This window comes from Vanessa cardui, chromosome 7, assembly GCF_905220365.1.
Source record: "Vanessa cardui chromosome 7, ilVanCard2.1, whole genome shotgun sequence".
Taxonomy (NCBI): domain Eukaryota; kingdom Metazoa; phylum Arthropoda; class Insecta; order Lepidoptera; family Nymphalidae; genus Vanessa; species Vanessa cardui.
In genome coordinates, this window is record NC_061129.1 from 7,942,133 (window position 1) to 7,969,530 (window position 27,398).

General features: G+C 32.3%; 1 protein-coding gene across 1 annotated transcript in view; it reads left to right on the top strand.

Annotated features, from left to right (window-relative positions):
* Positions 1 to 27,398, top strand: part of LOC124531394 (trissin receptor-like) — a 63,085-nt gene that overhangs the window by 20,933 nt on the left and 14,754 nt on the right. Inside the window, exon 4 of the mRNA XM_047105963.1 lies at positions 997 to 1,194. Coding sequence (XP_046961919.1) covers positions 997 to 1,194 — 198 coding nt within the window. The remainder of the gene's footprint in view (positions 1 to 996; positions 1,195 to 27,398) is intronic.

Here is a 27,398-nt window from a genome sequence, read left to right on the forward strand (position 1 = left end):
GGCATATTTTATAAAAATATTGTCTAACTGCACTCCTTCTCCATATATCTAAACTTTAAAAGTACCAAATTTCACACAATTCGGTCAAATATAGAAGATAAATTTAATTCTATTTAAAATATATTTATTGTTCGTTATGCACAATAACTTTTATCAATTCAATTTCTACAGTAATTTTATGTAATTTTATGATAATACATAGACCCCTGTCCGTGTCTTCATACACAAAAGGCTTGTTCCATTTCAGAGAATGTTCGAAATTAATCTCGCCAGCGCCTACTGCGGTTTGGTGAGAATGCCTGTCATAGATTTTTAAGATTAGTTGGTTGCTGTAACTGAAAACGAGGTCGCTTAATAGAATCAACATTGAAATATGTAGAACTTACGAAGAGTTGAAATAATTATCTTTTACTTTGTGCGTAAACAGTCATGTCATAGTCAATAAAATTTAGTAATACATTTATTAATCAGAAATAATTTAAATTTTAGAAGTACTTTTTACAAATTAGGTTAAGTCTTTGCCACACGCGTGTTATATAAAACTTTTCACATCTTAAAACTAGAAACTCATAACACGCTCAAGTAAAAGTTCTTATAAAGATTCGCTTGTTGATATAAAATAATTCTATTTTGTTTTACCAAATTAGTGTTACTACAAACATAAGCATTGGTTGATATTTTAGTTCCAAATTTCCATATAACTTTAACTAACTGATAATGTAAATGTAATGGAATGGTTACTTTGTAATATCTAGGAGCTGATTACAGCAATCATTAGACTATGTCCTATTAGAAAGCTCATTTGTAAGTCCATCTAAATTCAATTAAAAAAGTCATATCAAGTCGAAAGTAAATGAGTTTGTGTTTAACAAACAAATATACATACTTTCCTTAAAGTTGACCTCCAATTTACATTTAAGAGAGAGTTGTTAGTTTGACCTCTGTATTTTAGTTGACCTTATTCATATACGTCTAATCCAATATGTTCTTACACAGTTGGTGATTTTGGGTGTATGGGTAACCAGCGCAGCCTACAGTGCACCTAAGTTCATATGGGTGGAGACGATCACGAATGACTTAGGCGATGGTCACATGGAAACAATTTGCATACAACATCGAATGAAATACAACTCTGAAATATTCGACATGGTCAATTTCGGTCTTCTCTACGTGACACCTCTCTGCGTAATGACGGTAAGTCTTTATTTTGTTACCAACATACGAGTCTTTTTATGAATTTGGTTTACTGAATACAAAAAAAAATTAAAAGAAAAATGTTCTCCTCCGGTATAAGGATTTCTTATTGTAGAGCTGGTTCCATGCTCCTTCAATGCTATGATAAGTTTACTCACTAATGTCATATTTTCATCCGTTTCATGGAGGTTTCCTCACCATGTTTCTCGTCACTGTCTAACGCGAGAATGACATTAAACATAACACAGTGTTTAGTAGGATTTAAAGCATCAACCTATGCTTAAGATTTACGTATTCTAACTTACTATCTAATTACATAAGCGATATAAAATAAAAAATAAAACATTCATCTTACCCGAACCGGATTCGGAGCTTTATCGAACAAATAAAATAAACCAGCTTAAACGTTGGAACCATGCAACAAGATTGGGTATTTCCGATTTGGTATTTTCACTAGAACCTCCTTCCATAAGTAAACAATGCACATGTATACATAGTATATATGTTAAATACATTTTAAATAATTTATCGAGTTTAATCATTATTATGATGTTTCGAATTCTTGACAAAAACCATATAATTTTACTTATATAACTGTAAATGTCGATACGTTTTAGAGAGTTTGTGACAATTTCATCTTTCACAACAACAAAATTTAAAAATGTACGACTCAATATATAAAACACGAGACTTTTGATTTCTTTACAATTATAAATGAACAACATAGAATAGCACTCTCTAATTCTTTCCATTATGAGTTGTCTAGTAAGAGGCAGAAATATGCCCTGATTTGAACCTACGACCTTTGGTTCAGGTCGGGTCTGTGTATTCTCGCATAAACACACAATCTTGATAGGTCTCGTCACGCAGTAATAATATTGTGTTCCGGTTTGAAGGATGTGTGAGCCAATGTAATTACGGGAACAAGAAACATAACATTTTAGGTTGGCATCATAGGCGATGTAGGCAATAGGTAAATTTTCTTATAGCACCAAATTCAATGCTTGGTAGTAAATATGTACATCTAGCTTATCAATATGTACATCTACCCTTATGTTCTATAAATAAAAAAACAAAGCGCACTTCAATTGTTTATTATGAAATAAAACCACGAATAAATGAATTTTAACAAGTCAACGCACTTGAAGGAATAAAAAGTACTAGATATGTGTAGACAGACGCGTGTCAACGTCTCGTAACATCGATCTTACCTACATTTAGCCTCTTTGATTACTGTATTTAAATGGAACATTGTTTCTAGAAGAAAGTATAGAATGAATCACTTTGATCGTATTGCTTTATGGAGTGAGTTTATTCTTAAGTTCATTCATTTTATAAAAAAGCCCTTTCTTCTCGATTTTACCTTTGAATTAATCCTAAGTCAAAGGTAAAATCGCGACCTCGTAAAAAGGCAGGATTTTATATTTTACTTGATCCAAATAATATTTATATACATTTTATTATCCATAAGGTTATATATGTCATTTCTTTTTTAAAAGAATAATGGCGATTCCTATTTTTACAAAATAATAATATTTTTTCTCCGGTTTGAAGGTGCGCCGCTTAGGATGGCAATAGCCTGTATCGTAACTGCGATTTTTATTTCGCAGGCGAACCGTAAACTGTATTACATAACTGATTTTTTAATGTTATTTTTCTTAAAGTGGTCATTCAATTGGACAATGTACCCAAACTTTTCCTTTAATTGGAAGATTTTGCTAAAATTTGTCCTTCAATTGAACAGGTACTATTACCAAACTGAATTATATTCTATAGGAAACCCTAACGTCCCTTTGCAAACACCATCTGCTAAAATGGCATAAAATTTTATCGCCACAGTCCAGTCAGCTTTGGTAACTAATTACAAAAAAGCTGCGTCAGTTTTTAATGTTTAAACAGCGATCTGTTTAATGTGCTAAATAAATTTCAATATAGACTCATCTTCTAAAAGTACGGCTATTGTTTTTACTTATTTCTTAAACAGTATCAATCTATAATCCCAAACATAGTCAAGAGTAGTTTAGGTAGTTTGAACGTTGACCTCATGACCTAGGACTTCTCCTAGGTAAAGTAAATAAAATATGTAGTAGCGATTGTCTTACGAAATATGCACTTCTCTCTTGCTCTATTTTTCTTGAAAGTATATTTCCCTACTACAATATCTTCTACATACTCATTATTACGAGTGATACTCTAATTGCTTGAATGTGCTTGGTGATTTCTTATATTGACAATTTGATTGTTTCTATTATAAATACTTTCGCATAGCAGCACAGATTACTACATTACTAAGCTTTCAGCGGGACCGTAGCACTTGTAAATCTTGATAATGACTTCTGTGTAGAGACTTCTTCGCTATGCGGCTATTCTATCCTTAGCGTTCAACAATTTAATTCAAAAACAAAATATACGACTAGCAAACTTTTTAATCATTGTGAGTTTACCCACTAGAAATGAAGTAGTTACTCTTATTATATTGTTATAGTTATTAAGATACAATTAAATTTATACATTATGTCTGAAAATCAACAGATTTCAATTATAACTTACTGTACGCTTATAATTTTTAACGATCTTTGATTTGAATGTTTCACTATCGCCTTGAAGAATGACTTATACGCCGACTTTTATACTGTCCTACCTTTCTTCATAATCCTTTACATTACCATGTACATGACGCATTTATGATATGATTCATTTCTAAATATTATTTGTGATACGTAATAAATTTTTTTAACGAAATTTAATAAGCAATTATTTCAATATTTCGTCCGATTCGTGATATCATTTTTATTTTTATTACAAATGTTAAAAATAGCTGCGGCATTTTACTGTACAAACAAATTCTTGTCTCTTAGAAGTATTTGTCTTTACAGAGTTGGATTTGTTTGTAATTTCATTGCTGAGAGAATAAAAGGCTTAACGCGGCCATGCCTACTATCGAGTAATGTTTTGTAGAAATAAAAGCAAGATCAGTATCATTAGTAGTCACCAGTTGAACTCGGTTGATGCGCACAAGAAATTATTATGCAGTGTTAATTATTCGCCGTAGATTTTTAAAAATGTTCCATGAGATGTTTTTGAAATGTTTATTGAAGCGTTCGTTTCTTTCCTTAATTATAATTATATGTTAATATAATAGTTCCTTTATATCGTTACTAGTTGTCGTCCGTGACGTTGCGTTTTAGGGGTTGTCCGTCAGGTGTTATGACCTAATTGTAGTTTATATCCTTAAAATTTTTACTTGCTTCATAAAAATATTTGTCAATTTCGGTTCCGTATTTTGGAAGTTCTCACTTCCAAAAAAAACTGTCTGTCTGTCGATATATCTATACAGATAGACCGTCATACAGGGTTACTTCGCATTTATATTATAGTATAGTTATTATACCATAAACACATGACATATTCCATCACTCTCTGAAAGCAGTTAATAATTCCTATTGACCTTTTTTTTACAAAATAATGAATTGTTCACTATATAGTCAATGGTCAATACTTATGATTCCCTTATGTCCGTTACCCTTTAAAATAGAATATAGCAACTATGTATGGCTGTTTTGCAATTAAAATTGACATTTAATAATGATGTTGAATAAGTATGTTTACATTACATAAATTACCTAAATCAGCCATGGGTTTGATGATGATTTTATCAATTTTGAAAGTATTTTGTGAGATTCATGTTGTTTTCAAAAGCCTCCTTTAAAATGAAGGTATTTCATATCTCGTTCGTAAGACACGTTTTAATCCTCAGTAACTAAATTTAAACAAACTTTATCTCATATCACAAGTCTCTAAAGATTTTAATAATTTTGACTTTCAAAGGAAATTTATTATTTAAACCGTCGAAATACGAATTTATAAATGTAGGTTTATCTGCTTAAATGCGCATCTTTAAGATTAATAAGAATTTCAAAATAAAATAAATACTTTTAGCTTTCAACTCAACTTCAAATCAAATCTTTAGCAATGTTCTTCTATAAATATAAATTTTAATAATATGAGTTATAATAATTGCGTCGTATATTAATATTATGAGAAAATTGTCAGCGGGGTGCCTGCCCTAATCTATGTACACGGTAAATTGTATGAGACATTTGTGGGCCTCTAAATTGTTTACGGTAAATATAGAGACAGCACAAAGATAAATCACTGTATGAATTTTACTTCTTAAAAAAAACGGCAAAAGTAGTTAAAATCACAAATTATTTACATCAATAAAATAAGATACAGTATATTGCTTACACATCAGTCGAACCATTCGTTTTAGAAATACTAGTTTTTGAATGAACGCGCGAAAAAGTGTTTTATTCCTACGATTTAGCACACTAAAGGCGAAAAAGTCCGCTGACGATTGTTTGAACTTTGATTAAAAATAATTTGGGGTAAAATCCTTATATAATTCGTACGAAATGCGGTCGGTACCTATTCAAGTAATAAAGTGATGTATTTATAGTAATAAATCTTGCAAATATTTTAAAATACCTAAGACTTATACGGCAACCAACGAACTGTTAACGTAATGGGCTATAAAAACTGAATTTTCTCCGAGTTCCTTTTAATGGTCGAATGTTTCGTTCTTTGATGTATGAGTTGTATGACTTAATATGTTATCATTTTACGTTCGTATTTTATGATGAGAATGAAACCTTAATATTTTCCACGAAAATTAATTTTCAAAGTTTATTTATACTATTTGTAATATGTAACATGATCACATTATATTCATAGCAAGCCTTCAGCCTCCAGCTATAAGGCTAAGTATAAGAAAATTAAAAACGAAAAGTGAGACGATTTTCTATTTTATGAAATACCGATAAGCGTACTCTCAACTTTTTGTAATTTTATCGTCTGCGTGTATAAATTAAAGTCCTATCTAACAAATGTTTGTGTGCAACGTCTAGAAATAATTAAAGATCAACTTTGCTGAATTAATTATCTTTTAAATAGTTGTGAAATAAAATAAGTTATTTTATAACCGATGAAAAGATAAACAAAGAAAATTAGTATATTTTATTATACACTTTTACTTTTATATCATATACCTGTGTTTAATTTCCTCCTGACCGAGTTTTGGCTACGACGTCCAATTAAAAAGATTAGTCACCTCAAGATGCGGGCGTGTATCAATGTCATCTTCAAACAGCTACAGAAAATTTCTTGTAATTTTTCATATAGGTCTTACCTTGAGTTTCAAGCCGGGACATCGGATTCTGCTTATAATCTTGCTACTAGACTAATTATGCAATTAAGTTGAGCTTAAAGGGAATTTGATTTTAACCTCATTAGGCTATCCATTGATAAGGAATGAACTTGTGACCTTCACTTTGCCAAAAGTCCATGAGTTACCGAGTTACAGAGGCTCCAATTATACTCGATAACGAAACAAATATTGACGCGTACGTAATTAATACATTAATTCAAATGTGTTAACTCTATGTACATACTCATTATATTTTTATTGCACGCGATCATTCGATTGAAATATGGAATAATGTTTTTTAATGAATATTCGGTTTGTAAAAACCTTTTTTTGCCAACAAAACACATTACTTATAAAAGAATACACGTTAAATTACCGTGCGCTATGTTTCGTTAAATGAATGTAGCTCCATTTTAATTTTCCATTGTTTTAAATGAAATAAATATATGTTCATAGCTTAGTAAATACTACAAAAAATTCATATAAATGCCAACCACGACCATAATATAAATTGCGGTACAGCAGTATCATCATTCGCAAGCCCTTATCCCATTTATTTTCGGCTGCCGTAGTGCATATACTATATGAGACAATTTGGCAGACTTAGACAGACTTTCTTTCGCCGATTCAGGGCTTATTCATCTGTTCTTCTTAGGTCATGGCATTTTCTTCAGACTCAAGTTTTTAATTAGACCGTAGCTAAATACGTAAATGCAATGCTTCTATATTAATTATAGTTTTTGATTTTGAGTTGATGGCTATATTACCGATGGTCTTCCACCATCAGATAACAATCTTTTTGGGAATCGTGGATGGTTTCTATTAAATCAAATTGGAAAACCATAAAAAGTAAGGCACATAAGTACGCAATGTATCTGATTACAGTACTTATTTTTGATTTGAATACTACTTACCAATACATTGATATAGCTCTATTAGGTATACTGTGCTATTCTAGGCGATTTAAATAAACTAATTGCAGCATGTTTTAATTTATTTTTCAATAAACAGAAAGGTAAGAAGTATTAAAAACTTATAAAGTTTTAAAAATAAATTTATTTGTTAAATTTATATTGAAAGCAATTATCAGCTAAAATGTCCTTATTATTCTGTCCTATCGGCAATATCCACTGTGTGTTGTTAATGTAACAAGAAATTCAAGCTCCACGTCAATAGTCTTAATTTAAAGTGGGTGAAACTGCAAAGCGCAGCTGATATAATATTATTATATACTAAAACCTCCTTCGAAACGTGCTGCTTCTACTGATATAAGTTTTAAGTATATTAGTTCAGTAATTATTTCAGTTTGTCATTAAAAAAAACGGCTACTCGTTTAAAAATCTAATTTGCAAATTGGAATGCAAAACTAAGATTCAAATTAAAAAAAGAAGAACGCACATAAAATTAGCTCAAATACATTATTTAAAAAATATATATTTAAATATGGAATGACATCGAAAATATTAATAATTTTGACAATCAATATAAATAAAAGAATTTTCCAAAATTAACATTCAGAAAACAAAGTGTGTCTTAAACATATCTTTATTACAAGATATTAACATTTTAATTTCAGCCTTGCGACTAAATTTACTTTTGTCATGAGCGGTGCTTCAATAAAAATTAGCATTTTAACTACTTCCTTTTCGGTCAGTAATTTCTACCATATTTAGAACATATTAACGAAGCTTACTCTGGTAACCATTTTAAATTAAAACATATTTTTTTAGGTTTTACAGTGTGTTTATTATTAAAAATGAAAATGACCTCAATATGGCGGTTAGGCTTGAAGGTTTTCATAGTCTTTCCTTTGGGAAATTATCTGATACACTCTTAGAAAAACCTTGTTCTTAAAATTACTCTAATAAGTAGCGCCTTAAACTTAATGCATGAAACTGTAAATTATAAAGTTTAGTGATATAATTATTAGTCCTTATCATGATAATCTTATAATATTAAAGCTCTTGTCCAAAAATATTCATTAATGCGTTTATACATAATATAACACAAAACAAGATTACATTATGCATGTATTATACATATAGTATATATATGCATGTATTGATGATGTATATGTTATCTTCTAGGCAGGCTATTTTAAAATTTAATTGTACTTTATTGGCATACCTTTTAATTAAATCCTTTAAAAATGGTGGAAAGACTACTGAGTTTCTCGCCGGTTCTTCTCAGTAGAATCTAGTTACGAAACCGGTGGTCGCTATAAATTAAATTCAACCCTGTAGAATGACAATTCAAAAGTACTTTTATAACCCTGCTAGAATAAAGAATATTTTGACTATTTAAAAGTACTAAAAGTTTTTAGTTCATGTAATACTTAAATTTAATTAATTCAGTAAGTTACAAAAGATTGAAACTGTTATATGAAGCCACAATGTTCCTCTGCATTCATATTCTAACCGAGTTCTTGTTAAACCGCATTCAGCTTTAAAATTATACAGCCTTAACTTAAAAGTTCGCGTATTAGAATTATGTTGATGGATTTTTTCTTTCGTAATAATATTGTACATAGTTGCGGTAATTTTAGTTCTTTGGTCTAGTGGACAGATTATAAGGGTGTAGAAAGCGTGAATTAAGTCCGACATTAAATTCTCAGTAGCACCCAGAGTTTTTAAGTTGGTAGCGATTACAGTTCCTTGCCTCGGAAAATACTTAAGACTAATTAGTTCTGCGTTTGAACCCTCTCGGTTTTTTCGAATTGCCACCGTAACAAATTACGAGAACAATAGAATGACGCACAGTTTCACATTCAATTGTTTTATATTTTACCTTAAAATACTTGAACTGGATCATCCTGCAAAATCAAGCAAAGTTCCACCGAGATCTGTCTGAAGGATATATATATAGTCTTTTATAAAAAAAGTTTTTGTTCGTAAGTAAATGTAAAATGTAGGCTGTTGGAGAGTTACTGAATGAATGGAACAATTCATTTTTGTTTTCGTTTTTAGAATTACTTCTTTAGAAAGTTCTCCAAAAGCTTTTTATTAAAAATCTGATATTTTATTTCTATTCTTTAAATATATAGACTAAAAAAGCAATATTCGACAGATATAAATGGTGGAATTTACATTGATATATATTTTAATGTAAGGTCAACAGACTGGTAAAACCTGACGCTAATTGGTTATACATTGGTACCGTAATAAATATTAACCATAGCTTACATCACCAATGCGCTTTGGGCCTTGAAAATTAAGATGTTGCATGCACGTTTATCTTAACCGATGATCGCAGGTTCAAACCAGGCACCACAGAATATTCATGTGTTTAATTTGTGTTTATAATTCATCTCGTGCTCGTCGATGAGGGAAAACACCGCGAGGAAAACTGCATGTGTCTAATTTCATAGAAGTTCTGCCACATGTGTATTCCACCAACCCGCATTTGATTAGCGGGGTGGAATGTTCAAAACCTTCTCCTCAAAGAGAGGGGAGGCCCTAACCCATCAGTGGGAAATTTACAGGTTGTTGTTAGTGTTGTTGTTGTCCCTTGGCGTCCAAGTTGGAACAATACAGTATTTGCTTGCGGCACATTGTTTTTTATTCCATTTAAAAAAGAAATTCAGGTCACCACTTTTTAAGCTTTCTTCGCACTAACCCGTGCATCATATACGTAGACTTTGAAAGTTGGAGCATTTATCACAACTTTTTTAATATAAAGTGGGTCTCTGAAGTACAAAATGTACGTGTGGATTAAATATTTCATAATCCACTCGGGATTATTGTAATTAAAAAGATTATAAAAACTATACTATCACTAACTTAATAAGTACTTCTTTAAGTTCTTTGATTTAAATATAACTTAGTTTGCTTAGACTGAAACTACGTAATTCTCAACGATTTCTTGCTAACTGATCAGGATATATAGAGAATAGACCTGCCCACACACACACACACACACACACATACATACACACAAAAACAAGCAAATTTTACATGCGTTATCCAAAAGGCCAAAGATAATCCAGGCATGTAATTACTATGTGATTCTGAATGAGTATGCTTTATATTTGATATCGTTTATAAAGTATTCTTCTATTATATTATATTTCATATCTATTTATTTTATATAAACATTACAAAGGCTTTCCAATTTTCTAAGAAGTACCTTCCTCGATGAAATATTATAGAATTTGTTCGCCCACATAATATATTATTAAATAATTTTATTGTTGAATTTGTAAAAGATAAAATGGTATATGCTGGCAGTAAAAACATAACGACTCTTATATGAAAGAACTAAATATAGACTTAAAGAACAGTATTCAAAGTCATATCTATTAATTGTGACATGAATCACAGTCTTTAGAAAATTGTATAACATTAATTAATTATAAATACTTAGTAACCATGATTTTCATTTCATCGAGGATGACAACGGCCTTTGAGACTACTAGAATCGTTTTCAGAAACTAAATATTTGGTGTTTGAAAGTGTGGTTGAATTTCGGAGTCGTCTTTTTAGGGTCCAAGGCAAAGTGGAAATTTGACCTCTTGTCTTAATTATACTCTGATTAAGTTAAACCTACTTTGTTTTAATTAGCATCAACTCTTAGAGGTAGACCACGATTTTGTTGTTTAATAAACTTCCCCTATACGAGTGCAAAAGCTGTGTCTCCAATGTGTCCCTGAACAACAGCCCAAAAATTAAATGGACCTAATCAATTCACAAGCATTGTACACTCCTAAGTCACGTAGAACCCAATGCGTCCCAAGCACCTCCACGTAGCACGTGTATAGGTATCACACGTATCAGAATGGAGGACCATTAAAGCTAAGAAGCTGCCAATCGTATTTTGTTCAGAAATTTAATAAAAATAAACTTTTGGTGTATAATAAGGCCCACAATATTTAGTATATTATACACATGTTATGAACATTAAGTGCCTGTTATAAAAATAGTTTAATAAAAACCAACAAGTTGTCATAAAAATAGAGAGGACAAAGGAATTTCCCAACTTTGTGATATATTTGATATTTAAGTCTAATTAAAATTGACCTAAATTTAGAACTATGAGCAGTCTTAAAATATTTTATATTATTATTCATCGATATAAAAGACTGTCTATTCAAACCATCTCGTTCAAAGAACTTGCTGTTATTTGTTTTCAAGCTATTCAAGTTTGACTTTGGACGTTGTTTTCGATTTACTGGCATATGAGAAATTCTTACACTTCGATTGGAGAAATAGCGTAAATATTGATTTAAAAAAATATTAACGTACCACTTTTTATAAAGCTATGTTTAAACTTTACACAATTTACAAGGTTTTCAACTCAGAAACTGTACACCGAAACTGATTTACTCTCCATTAGAAAGCTTTTCGTATTAAATATAATATTAAAAAAGCATACAAAATTAGATTACAACCCAAAAAACATGAATAAGCGAAGAAACACTATACTCCAGCCACATTCGATCTGGAATTTTAGTAAACAAACCATGTGTCATCATAATTAGGGTTGATACACTCTTAATAAAAAATAATAATGATTATAATTACAACTATATTCATTATAGCACAATTTCCTGTTTAAACACAAAAATTTTAATTTAATACAGAATCCAAAAATTTTATTTAGCCGGTCAATACATAATTTATATGAAAATTAGCTTAAAATAAAAGTTTAAAAATTTTTAATTACCACTATAATATTACTACAAAACTAACAACCCTATATTTTAATACTGACGTAAAGAAATCGCAGGTTTGTAACATTTGGAGTGTTTTTTAAGCAATTGGCAAATTTAGGAAGGTATACAATAGCGATACAGGCTCTTCGTTATTGGTGGTGTATATTTTTAGTCGTATTATAATGATAGTATAACCACAACAGGTTAAGAATGTTAACATTAGACACAACGTTTCATTACACATAGATTAAAAAAAAAGACATCTTGTTTTGGCTAGCATAAATATAGCACTAAAATCTGTTTCAAATTAATCTTAATGAGTCCTGTCTTTTGGGAGGCGATAGATAAAGTTAATAAAGCGAATTATATAACTACGAGGTAATTTCTGATATCATTTTAAAATTGGAGGTATTATTTTTGAGATCTACATTATTCCAGATGATCATAAGTATTATAATTATAACCAAGAATGCGCTGCAAGTCCTTTGTCTTAAATATTTTATTATTAATCATCAAATTTAATTTTTATTAACATCAAAAATAATTGTTGTACATATTTCTAAAAATGTTTTGAGCATCTGCCTGACGTTGGTTGCTAAGCAACGCTTTGTTTTTAAACATTCCACATCGAATTTGGCTGGAGTATAGTGTTGCTAAGAAAATACAGACACATACAAAATTTGCTCAATCACAGTTACAGTATCTTGCATCGCATTTGTATAATAAATGCAATGACATCCTACAAATATACCCTCTAACTCTGCACGAATGTAAACCGAAAATAATTGCGTGGCTTAAAAGTTTGAGTTATGATGATACTGAATTATTACTTTATCACGTTTTGTAGATTGGATTGGATATCTATACAATTAGCCATACAGACACACACACACACACATACACACACACATACACATACACACACACACACACACACACACACACACACACACACACACACACACACACACATATACAGAGAGAGACACACACGCGAACGCGCTCTACCTTTAGCTATTATATATATATATATATATATATATATATATATATATATATATGTATTTTTGTAATTCTTAATTCTTAGCTTGTTTCATCTTATAACTTTGAATTAAAGTGTGAATGTGTTAAGGAAGAGCGACTTCTTCTGGCACGGGAGCTCACGGCACTCAAAAGAAGAAGTCAACCTTTGAGATTTTATTGTACTGTCTTGGTTATTGATGAAATAAACATTTATTTATTTATTTAATTTGTGTTCTTAAACTCACTTACCAACCGCACAGGACTCCCTTGTGCACAGAGACTCTCTATATCACGTTGCACTCTCTATATCCAGTCTTTTGAGTCCGGTGAGCATAAATTACTATTACGACTTGAATACTAGATATACAACAATACCCGTTCTCAAAGATTTTCTATCAGTTTTAATTTTTTTTTAATTAACATCTATAAATTTTAGGTCATATCTTAGTTGTTATAAGCTTCCTCTATGCAGTTATGAGGTTTGAGGTGCTGATTTTTATATGGACGTAATAAACCTGGTGTATTTAAGATAAACTGATCCGTAAAACTTTTCATGTTTTTTTTACTTAAGTTTAAAGGAAAATTTCCTCGGTCCAGAGCTCCTGTCTCTTCTCAGTATGTAAATCGAATCTCGCTCAATGCTAAGTACTTATCTATGTACGCTTAATCCTTTAAGCATCGAAAGAGCATTAAATCTGTTAAAGTTTTGGCCTTAAGCCAGCTTTTGCTTTGTGTGTATATTGCAATGTAATTAATAACGACGCTTGCATATATTAGGTTATTGCAAAATTGCGCACGCGAATGCGTGACATAGACGGTTTTTATTTAAGATTTTTATATCACTACATAGTATAAAATAAAGTCGCTTTCTCTGTCCCTATATCCCTATGTATGCTTAAATATTTAAAACTAGGCAAAGGATTTTGATGCGGTTTTTTTTTAATAGATAGATTTATTCGAGAGGAATGTTCATGTATATAACATATGGACAATATAATAAATAAACGCTGATAATTTTAGAAGTTTGTAATGTAATGTCGTAAATAAATAATTTCTGTAGTATATTTGGTATCAGTATTGCACCCGTGCAAAGCCGGGGCGGGTCGCTAGTTTTATTTAATTAAGCAATGATTGTATGAGTTATGTATATTTGATTCATGATATATAATGAGACCTTTTTATTATTAATATAAATAGAAGTAGATGACTCCGTTATTAACTTATCCGTTATAACTATTAATATGGCATTTTTTAATAAAGCTAATATGCGGAATAATATGATCGTAGATAAACTTATAACACGAAGTTTCCGACCTCAGAAAGTACTTAGATCTTACCTGAGGCAAGGTATCTCCAGTTTTAGTATAGTTTCTATACTAAAATTCCGCAAATATGTAAAACTTTGGCAGTTAATAAATATTAATCTTATTAATATATCAATAAAAAAAATATTACTCAATATAAAGATGATAAAAAAAAAACAAAATAAATGCGGTCAATTTCCATTTAGAAAATTTTATCAGCGTATTTGTACTTTACGTACGTTTAGTAGAAATTAGTGTGTAGACTGCATTTTTATGTTTGAAAAAGAGTAATTCTGGTTATTGCAGGTCTTTCTCGGTAAAAGATTTTTACGAGAGTGCTAGTTTTGCATTAAGTTTAATCCTATAATGTCGTTGAAAGGAGCTATACCCTACTCAAATGATTTATATTTATATTTTGACTCAAAGAGTCCAAGCTGTTTTATCTAAAAACTTGAAATTTTCTGTGACGATATAGATAATGAAGAAGATCTGTTATTCGACTTTTATCTTGTTTTATCTTCAATGTTTGCAAATCTGGGTGAAACGACTGATACAGTTTGTTACATGATAAAACAACAACAACAGTCTGTAAATTTCCCTCTGCTGAGCTAAGGCCTCCTCTTCTTTTGAGGAGAAGATTTCGAACATATTCCACCACGCTGTTCCAATGCGGGTTGTTAGAATACACATGTGGCAGAATTTCTATGAAATAAGACACATGCAGGTTTTCTCACGATGTTTTCCGTTACCACCGAGCTCGAGATGAACTATAAACACTAATTAAGCCCATGAATGATCCGATGGTATCCCTCCAATCGTGCTACGGACATGTGCTCCCGAGTTGGCACCGGTCTTAACGCGTCTTCTCCTGCAATCCTACGCATTAGGTGTCGTCCCCAACACCTGGAAGACTGCTTTGGTGCATCCGATCCCTAAAAAAGGCAACCGCTCAGATCCGTCCAATTATAGGCCTGTAGCCATCACCTCCTTGCTCTCCAAGACAATGGAGTCCCTTATAAACTGCCAGCTCCTACGGTAACTAGAGGAGAACCAGCTGATTAGCGACCGCCAGTACGGTTTCCGTTGAGGTCGGTCGGCCGGTGATCTTCTAGTTTACCTTACTCATAGATGAACTGAAGCAGTTGAGAGCAAGGGTGAGGCATTAGCAGTCAGCTTGGACATAGCGAAGGCCTTCGATCGCGTGTGGCACAAAGCGCTTCTTTCGAAGCTTCCTTCCTATGGGCTTCCCGGGAAATTATGCAACTGGATTACCAGCTTTTTGGCAGATCGGAACATCAAGGTCGTTGCCGACGGTGCATGTTCTGACTTGAAATTCGTCAATGCTGGTGTTCCACAAGGCTGCGTTCTATCACCCTCTTTGTTTCTTCTGCATATCAGCAGACGACATCTTCTGCAGACGACAGTACCGTTGACACCTTATACACTGGCCACGCTAATATTTCTCGGGAAAACGTTGAAGAAAATCGGAAAAAACTTGTGTCTGAAATCGAGTCTTCGTAAAAACTGTCGTCGAGTGTTCGTCTCGAACTGGGGCCGGTTAAATTTAGTCCATTTCAATCCCCCAAAAAGACGCAAGATTGCGTGTTAACCGCTAGAAAAACACCATTTGTCGTATCTTCGCGATTTGAGAACATCCTGAATGCCGCTACAGGTAGTATCGGAATACTTGGCGTTGATATTTCGAGCCTCGTTCAGTTCCGCGGTCAATTGGAAGGCAAAGCCAAATTGGCTTCAAAAAAGCTCGGTGTGCTCAGCAAGGCGAGACAGTATTTCACGTCGGCCCATCGCCTAAAACTTTACACGGCGCAAATTCGGCCTCACATGGAGTACTGCTCTCACCTCTGGGCGGGTGCTCCCCAATACCAGCTCCTTCCATTAGACCGTATCCAACGTAGAGCGGCTCGAGATATCGACGATCAAGCCCTTTCCGATCTCCTTGATCCTTTGGCTTTGCGTAGAGATGTTGGATCACTCTGCATCTTCTACCGAATTTTTCACGGGGAATATTCCGAGGAATTGTTCGGAGTAATTCCAGCTGCTGAATTTCACCTTCGGACATCTCGTCAAAATTCTAAGTTTCACCTGCACCACCTTGATGTCCGAAAATCCACAACTGCGCGATTTCTTAGACATTTTCTGCCTCGCACAACCACTTTGTGGAACCAGCTTTCGCCGGCGGTTTTTCCGAACCGATACAACATGGGAACCTTCAAGAAATGAGCTTACACCTTTCTTAAAGGCCGGCAACGCACCTGCAAGCCCCCTGGTGTTGCAGATGTCTATGGGCGATGGCAGTCACTTTCCATCAGGTGAGCCTCCTGCTCGTTTGCTACCTATGCCATAAAAAAAAGAATATTCAGCGGTTCTGTTTTCGTGTTCAATCAGTCTTCCCTGGGTTTGAACCCACAATCATCGGTTAAGATGCACGTGTTCTAACGAATTGGCCATCTCGGCTCAAATAAATTATGTAGTTAAACGTTAAACGGTGTTTAACGTTTAACCTTTTATACCAAAATATTTAGTGTGACCTATCTGTTAAAGATACATACGTTCTCTTGTTGTATCTATAATACATTCGTCAGCATTCGGCGTAATAGCGCCCGGACCGTCGATTATCCCTCCAACTACGCTGACCTAATTAGTGGGTATTGACCGAATATTCATATTTGTCCAAATATTTGATTAAAATGCCGAAAATTTTGCCAAACATTCCATTTCATTTGATGCCATTGCAAACCGACTCTATACTGTAACTTCTAACAAACGTTTTTTTTTTCAGCATTCAGTGATAGCATTTTCCTTACCTAGCGGCCGCTACTGTTTTCCTTAAAACGCAGTTCCTTAGTTAATACATTACAATTTAAATCTAGTCATTCAGTATAAAAAGCAAGGACACTTATTGTTTTTCGGTTATCAAAAAATCCTTTCGATATTTTCTGGCAAACGCAATAACAAGCTGTTTAATATGTTTTTGCATATTAATATAGCTAGATTATGTTAGGTAATTGTGATAAAAGTGAATAGTACTCAACGTTTTACAGGAAGGCTTACTGTACATGATAACGCAGCTGACGTCGAACTGGCGCGGTATATAAGTACAAACCGCGTAGGGTTCATTATACGCCTGTCAGTTTTATCTCCCTAATATATCTGCTCACGTGTCATATTATTGTCACATGTTAAGTGACAAAAGTATTTTTAAACAAAACGAAATAAATTAAATGTAAAAACCTTTTAAAAACCAGCTTTTATTTAAATGCGCTTTTAATAAAATACATACTTTTACTGTTAACTTATAATTTTCACATTTGATATAATTTATATGACAAAGTCTTGTAGCGAGATTTACTTTGGATCGCCATCTTGGGTATACCGCCATTTTAGATTTAGAGTGACGTCACCCAGTTAACTATGCATTGTCGGATGACAGATGAAAAATTGTGTACAGGTTCACTTTGGATAAACTGAACCTGTACACAAATGTTCAGCCCAATCGGTTAAAAATATCTGCTTCTAAATTGAGTTGCAAGATTTCATGTATGTACATAGACTGTAAATTAAATAAAAGCTTGGGAGAAATATGCCATTTTGTTTACATACTAATGTAGAAAAAAACAAAACTGGATGTAAAATATTGGCTCACAAAACATCAACTTTTTGAACTTCCAAATTTATTATTCAGTAATTAATTGAATCTTGAATTGACGGTAACTGTCAAAATTGAATATGACAAAATGGCTCTAGTGTTAATATAATGTAATTAGGCGATAAATACACAGTATTGCGTTATAGGATATTTTATTTATAACCATTCAATTTGGATCCATTCGTAGTTATTGACAGAGGTCCGAATTCTATTATACGGAATCTATATTCGATAAAAGCCATATTCGCTCCATCACTATTAATTAACTTTATCGATAAGCATTAATAATATGAAAGTTCTTGTGATTTGGTTCAGTATTTTATCTGATGTACAATTCAAATTACTTCTTAGAAATTATTTTACATTACATAAATGGTTTTATTTACAGCCTGTTATGTAATTAAATTAGCATTGTTCTTTGACTGGTAACCCCTTTACTTTCAAAAACCAATATCGAATTCGTTAGCTTCGGGTCAGGAGTTACTAAATAAACTTGGTAAATTAGATTCATTCTTTTAACTGAGTGTAGGAGTTGTATTTGATGAATTTTTTTTTTAGTTTTTCAAGCAAGAGTAAATTGCTTGATTGGTTTAAAAACTTTTATCATAGTCATTCTTGATTTTTCCAATTTGACAAAAAATGCGATGTCCAGCGCGCCTCAAAATCAAAGTTTTTAGTAAAAAAATGTAATTTTTTGAGACAATCTTTTATTCCTTTTAACCGTTTTGTACTTTTTTCAAAATTTCGAACCTCATTAGATAGTTGAGTTATTGCCGGGACAAAATTTTACCCCTTTTTTCAAGATGGCAGCCTTAGCGCCCCGGAAATTTTAGTTGAAAAACTCAAGTTAAGCTTTTCTAGGTAAATCAAAAAATTTGTTTGTTGATTTTATCTTCATTTATTTGCGTTTTTCTCCAGCAAACTGACTGGACTATTATAGATTCGTCATGTCGGTCTGTCAGTATATCAAAACCACATTCTTCCAAATTTGTACCAACCATGCTATTGAAACTTAGTAAGTAGAAAGAGAATATTCTATGAACCGTATTAAGAATTTCACACAAAAATAGGAAAAAAAGAACTAGGTCAATTTTGGGGGTTAAACTAAAAAGTCTGAGCGAGACACTCTTCCAAAATCATAAAATGTGTACCCCTCCCCTGTTACTTCTACAATAAGAGTGATAAAACTAAAAAATATATATGATGTATATTTATCATAAAAACTTCAACCGAAAATTAATTTGCACGAGATCTAGTAAGTAGTTTGTTTTTTAATCCGTCATAAATCGTAAACAGCAATTTACCTTTCATCAATCAATTCAAATATAAAAATTAATAAAAATAACCATTACGTGCTGCTACAGAACCTTTCAGGCGTGTTCGAATCGCACTAAGTTTTCTTCTTTTTAAAGAACCTTCTCTTGAGAATAACAGACATACCGAAAAAATAGCGAAATTAGTCCAACCGTGCCCGAAAATAAGGATTCATTTTAAATATCATATTATTTTATTCAATTATTATGCACCTGCTTGTGAAATGATATTTACGAAATGATTGTAATACGCAGTGTATTATATGTAGGGTACTTACCTAAATGGGCCTACACAAAGGACTACAGAAAGGCCAACACAAAGACTCGCTCATACATATAGTTTACAATTTCCCGATTGATAATGTCGGGGAGGAAATTGTTGTTCAGTTCGGGAGTCTCACAAATTTCTCTAAAATAAATAATTATTGTAATTTATATGGATCGTCCAACTATCGGTGCATTTTTGCGACCATTTTATCTTTTTTTGGGTATCCTTTTATAAAAATCAATTTGCTATACAAAATAGCTGAGCTGAGATGGCCCAGTGGTTAGAACGCGTTCATCTTAACCGATGATTGCGTGTTCAAACCGAGGCAAGCACCACTATATATATATGTGCTTAATTTGTGTTTATAATTCATCTCGTGTTCGGCGGCGAAGGAAAACATCCTGAGGAAACCTGCATGTGTAAAATTCCATTGAAATTCTGCTACATGTGCATTTCACTACCCCGCATTGGAACAGCGTGTTGGAATATGTTCCAAACCCTCTCCTTAATGGAAGATGAGGGCTTAGCCCAGCAGTGACAAATTTACAGGCTGTTACTTTTATACAAACTAGATCTACATAAAAATCTATAATACACTCATTCGGCATAGGGTTGAAATAAAAAATATAAAATCATCAATTAATTACTTATAATTTATAAATAATTTGAAAACAATAAATTATTTTTAATTTTGTTTTTCTAAATACTTTTAATTTTTGAAGGATTAGATATTGAAAACAAAAAATAATTTTAAATAAAAACGATTATGATCAACATGTATTTTTGACACTACTCCATTGAATACATAAGAAAGAAAACAATCTGTCACTATTTGGTTGTTGCATGTACATGGGATAATATTTACAACTTAAATTATATTCATTTATAATTGTATACAAGATTTAATTGTTAATATAAGTAAATTTTAATTTCAAAGTATTGGTGACTAGTTTTCGCCCAAAACTAAGACCACGTTTCAGGTGAGGCGTCGAGTCGTATGTTTTAAAAAGCATAAGTCGTTCGTTGAGGTCCAAGCTTAGCTTCAATTTGAGACATAATTACTCTCTCAATTATAATATTAGTATCGATGAGTCATTGACGAAATTTAAGTAATAGGTATTATTTGTGTTATAGGACTAAAATAAATTTAATATTTATGTTTAGCAAAATTAAGTTAGCCTAAATGAGTTGGCTTTGTACGACAGCTTAGTGTAAATGTATTTTAACCGAAACTGTTAACGATAAAATACATTTTATCAAAATAATTTATCTTTATTTATACCACAAAGCTTTAGAGTTTATATGATTAACATGATAATAAAGGAATATGACGGCCCGGTTGGATATTTTTATGTTAGATATTCCATTTAATAAGAAATACTATAATTTCACACTACGAAACTTAAAACCATAAACTACGTATTATCTTTACGAAATGGGAATGTTTAATTTATATTTATCGCAAGTGAAATTGTCGGCCACAACGAGAATAGGAGAACTATAACCTATTCCAATGGCGGAAGTAGTAAATATAAACAAACCAAGGATTTACGAATTTCATGGAATTTGCTAATTGCTTTATAATGCTCGACGAACAGTTCCTAATTAAATACTCTTATTGAAAAAACTTTTTACTTAGCTAATTGTATCTTCGTTCATTTTAATTACAAAGTTTCATAGAATAATTAAGAAGAGCGATAAAGTAAAATTTTTATTGGAATCAAAATTTGGCAAAGTTGCATGTTGCTCAATTCTACAAAAAATAAAACTTCACAGCGACATTAGGAACTATCATAAAAATATTACAAAACTATTTCATCAAAATATAATTGTCATTATGACTGATTAACAGTGGGAAATGTAAGTGAACTCATAAGTTTTTAAAACAAATTGGATACTTTCAAACTACAAAGATTCAGTTTAACTGATAATTATATATGTTGATACGTTAACAGCCAATTTCTAAGATATATATCATTTAATCCCTGTATTACTCGCCTTTGAGATGCAACGACATGTTAAATAGCCTATCAAGAAAAGGACTTGACTGCACCAGTCAAAACATATGCCTTATATTTGATATAGATCTGATATTTTGACTAACGACTTTTTTAATGATGCTAATAACATTATAGTATTTTTTCAATCAATCAACAAACCTCTTAAATAAGACATTCGTATATAATAAAAAAACATGGGAAACATCCCATTTTAAATACTTGTAGTTATTATAGCAATTGTTACTTGAGGTAATCTGTATTCTTACTACTGAGTCAGTAACGTGAAAGTGGAACTACTGACACAAGGGATATGACATCTTCGTTCTCAAGGTTATTGTTGTAAGGAATAGTTACTGACCACTTATTATCAGCTAGTTAGTTGCTTTGCCTACCTACACTATAAAAATTAAATTGCAATAGCCCCGCCTAACTCTTATTTTAATCAGAAATTAATCGCTTTTTAAAGTGACAAATGGTATGCCCAATTTATTTCGAGTTCGAAAGTTAATCTTAAGAAAACGATCATTTGAGTGAAGAAATCTAAAGACAATTATCTTCCAACCCCTAAGGAGCAGCTTGGTAGATTACCCTACTTATTCAAAGACACTTGATTTTAAATTATAATAATATATAATATATTTTATCTCATTAATTTACAATTAACAATTTACAATTGACAAATTTAAACATCAGATATGCACGTTGGACAAGGTACGGTCGGGTACATGTGCCACCTGATGGTAAGTAATCACTATCATATATATCATTAACGGTGATGTAATAAAATATTCAACACTTCGTATAACTTGGGCACCAATTTGCTTCCAGCCTTGGCAGATCAGGTATATAACACTCACCCTTCAAACTGTACACAACTACGTATTGCTGTATGGCGGTAGAATATCTGATGACCGGGTATTACTTCCCCAGCTTGCACAAAGCCCTTCTCAAGTAATCAATACATAAATATTCAGATCAAAATAAGTAAAATATATATGCATATACATATGTATGACTTGTCGAAAATCAGCAAGGACGCTAGAAGTAGTTTCTCGTTGAATCGCAAATACTCACTGTAAGCAAACATTCCGACTGGATATTCCGAACCTGACTCACCTTAGGAGGATGAGCTTGAATTCACATATTGCAAGTTCAGCTGGAAGTCTAAGCTTATTGTTCTTTCTTAACATAGCACGAATGCTCGAGCGGAGGAAAGGATTTAATCTCATACGATTTAGTTGCCAGAGTTAACACGAGTCAAAAGAAATAAAAATCTCCTCGAGCAGGCAAACTTAGAGGAATATCAAGAGAAAACTTGATGATATGAGGCGTCTGTTCACTTTAATAAGGCAATTAATACGTTGTTGTTACGAACTATTTGATTCGATGAAAATCTTCTAAATTACCTTAACACGATGCAGACGATAAATTTCGACATTATGTGTTCCTATAACACGTTAATGGCTACATGGAGTTTCCTCCACAACACAGTTGTATATGTTTTAAGAATTTAAATTAATTGAATTCCTATAAATTAAGGTGAAAATAAAAGCTGAAACTCTCGGAACCTTAGACACGTAACGTCTTCGAACTAACGAGGGTTATTTTTGTTACGCCCCTTACGTTGTTATTTTAGTTTACCCTGTAATGTAGATATGAAACACTAATGCACAAAGTAAAAGTTATTAGGATTTTAAACAAAAATCCATCTTTACATTGAAAACATACATTCTCAATTATCCAGGTATTGTACTATATTAATGGATTTCTTTGTTTAATCATAATAACTTTTAATAGTATTTGTGTGGATTGAAACATAGACACATAAAAGGGCTTTTCTTTATTTTTATTTATTTCATTTACTTCAATCCAAGGTAAAGTAAAGTAACAGCCTGTACATTTCCCACTGCTGGGATAAGACCTCCTCTTCCATTAAAGAGAGGGTTTGCAATATATTCCACCACGCTGTTCCAATACGGGTTGGTGGAATGCACTTGTGGCAGAATTTCGATGAAAATGGACACATGCAGGTTTGCTCACGATGTTTTCCTTCACCGCCGAGCACGACATGAATGATAAACACAAATTAAGCACATATATTTAGTGGTGCTTGCCTGGGTTTGAACTCGCAATCTTCGGTTAAGATGCACGCGTTCTAATCACTGAGCCATCTCCGTCAATCCAAGGTATATTTAACCAAATATAACATTTAATATAATGTATATATTCGCGAATTATGTTATATCGCATCTTATAACATACTTCCCATAGTATTTAATACATTCATTCAAATATCTCATAATATTCAATTATCATATAATAATATCGGTTTGTATTGTGTAAAGGGCCATTAATCTAGATAAAATTAAATCTGTGACAAATAAAGTAAACAACATATGTCGTCATTGTCCAACCTCTTAACAAACATAAAATGTTTATCTTGAGTTATTTATAAAATAAAAAGTTGATAAAAAACGTAGTTTTTGACTTTCCTGTTATATCTTATAATTTGTAAATATACGTATCTCATCAAGTAAAATGCTTTCTCCTATATGAAAACACAAAAAAGTACTAATAATACATCCAGTATATAGGTATATTATATCTATATATTGCATGAAACTTTTTGCTCAACTAGATTAATAGTTTTCGCATGAATCCAGAGAATACTTACATCTATATAAAACTTTTTCTTACACGATATACTCTGGATATCACTAATGACTGTGCTTATATAGGTTGAATGTTTAAGAGTATTTTAAGAGCATTCTGTTTCCTGTTTAATTATAACATACCCAACATACATATTTTTTACTTTTCTTGACCCATCGGGAGTAGAGAGGGTTTTTTGGACCCTTCTAGCTGGTTTTGTAAGTGGTTATTTCGGAGAATAAAAAAATACTGTCATAGTTATTGATGGACCTCCGTTAAGAAAGAATTTTCAGTAACTTAAAATTGTTTCAATGGGTAGATAAGAATTAACATTGCATATTAGAGTATTACATAATACATAAATATATATAAAATACAGTGTGAATTCCAGTTCTTATTTCAAGGAAAGTTTAAGACGTCTGCCGGCACTATTAAGCTCCGTTGGAAATGTAATCTTGTTGTATGACATATTCCCATGCGCTTCACTTCCACGGCAGAGTTGCCAAGCTAAGGTTTATTTATGAGCGAAAAGAAAAATAGCATATTTTATACTTATATTATAAATATGTTATGTTATTATAGCTTTGATTCACCTTGTTGAATACATGAACGACCGATGACGATCTGATTGATATGGAACATACTATATATTATATAAATTATACAACTTTATAGTTTTAATTCGGTCGGAATTTTAGGTCGGCCTTATAGTAAGATAATATGTCGCTTGTTGTTTCGGATATTATAGATAAAATTATGAGGCCACGTGCTTTTAAAACAAACACTGTCAAATATATTATAACATATATGATATTCTACGTGCCATTCACGAAATAATCTGTGCCTTTTTGGCACTAATAAAAACTAAACAAAAAATACATTATTTATAAAATAAACTTAAAAACATTATCTACATAAGCATTATCATATATTTATATAGATATTTAAAAACATTATCTATTAAAGTCAAGTCATTTATGTCAAAGAATGCATATCTTTTTTGTCCACAATAATCATTTTTATCACTAAGAAAAGCACAGAAAAATCCAACAGATGTAGTTGTGTTCACTATCAACATTGCATTAATGTTGCTGCCATACTTTGAAACTCGAACCGGTGCTTGTAGAAATATTGCGAGATATTCAAATGAAAGCATGAAATACGAGGGCCAAGTTGTACATTACGTACAGTGACTCGTAACTCATTGGTTAAAAAATATCTAGGTGTTCATTATTTTTTGTTTGAAGTTACTACACATATACACATTGCTAGTTAATTTATAAAGGTCTACCCACAGAATATACATTGCCAAAATGTAAGTACAATTTAAATGACAGTTTAAAAAATATCGCACAAATTTTTCAGACTATAAAACTAATAATAATAATAATAACTCTTTATTGTACACACGCACTAAAAAATAAATTTTACATTCAATAACACAATATATAAAAAGAAGAAATGTACAACAGGCGGTCTTGTCGCTTAAAAGCGATTTCTTCCAGACAACCAGCGTGGAGGAGTTAATGTGAAAAAGCGGAAAGCGGGTGTACTGCACAGGGTTAAATACAATATGAAATTATATTTATACACAAATTATTACACTAGACAAGGAAGATACACTACACAAATACCTAAATATATATCAAAACATATAAATATACATACATAAACAAATACTCACGTACATATATATATAAATAAAAATAAAGATAAAGATACATACATACAAACATACATACATACATACATACATACATACATACATACAGATATAGACAGCATGACTTAAACTTATGTACGAGTACAGTCGAATACAAATACATATGAATAGCTAGTAGCAATGTAATTGACAGAACACTTAAAGTCCTAAATAGTATTGCTTAACCTTAATTTTAAAAGATTCAAGTGATTTCGCTTGTCTGATGTGAACCGGAAGGGTATTCCACAAGCGTGCTGCTTCAATACAAAAGGACTTGCTGTAATAAGTAGTGGAGTGACTGCGAATTTTCAATGTAAGACGTTCACTGGAACGAAGCGATCGATTGTGGGAGTCACAGAGAAATTCAAAGTTTTACTTCAAATACGAAGGGAGAATAGGACTAAATAATATTGAATATAGAAGAGATAGTATGTGCGTGCTCCTGCGAAGGCGTATGGGAAGCCACTTGAGCCCTTCACGAAACTCAGAGACGTGGTCATACTTGCGAAGACCAAATATGAATCGAATACAGAGGTTTTGTAGACGCTCAAGTTTATTCAGCTGATCCTTCCTTAAGTCTAGATAGCAGGTGTCGGCGTAATCAAGGATAGAATGAAGAAGAGATCGTGCAAGAGCAACTTTAGTAGGTATAGGAAGAAAATTCCGCAACCTTCGTAGTGAACCGATGGATGAAAATATTTTCCTGCTAACTTCACAAATCTGTGGATCCCATGACAGAAATTTATCAAATATTATACCCAAGTTCTTGACAGTTTCACTGTAGGGGATAATGACACCAGCAAAAGTAATTTGCGGCACATTCGAGTAATTAATCCGCGAACTGAGCTGTTGACTTCCGATAATTATAGCTTGCGATTTGGATGGGTTAACCTGCAAACCAAACTCTCTGCTCCATCTGTTGATACGTTCGAGGTCTTTATTTATGGTACCTATTGTACTAGGCAGATCTTCTAAGCTTGTGTGCATGTAAATCTGGAGATCGTCAGCATACAGGTGGTAGGAAGAATAAATATGTTTAGTAATAGTACTGATAAAAAGTGAAAATAGGAGTGGAGACATCACGCCAACTTGCGGTACACCGGCTTTGACAGTAGTCTAGTCAGAAAAAGTATCGTTAAGTCTCACTCGATGCCGGCGACCGTGCAAGTAAGAGTGAAACCAGTCAATCGTTAAAGGCGATATGTTAAGAGAGCGCAATACGGCAAGCAAGATGTCAAAATCTACACTGTTGAAGGCATTACTGAAATCGAGTAACGTCAAAACAGTGAGCTGGCGCTTGTCTTTAGCCATACGAATATCGTCAGTGATTTTTACTAACGCTGTAGTCGTACTATGGCCGGAGCGGAATCCGGATTGAAAGGAATTGAAAAGATTGTATCTACAGAGGAAGAGGTTAAG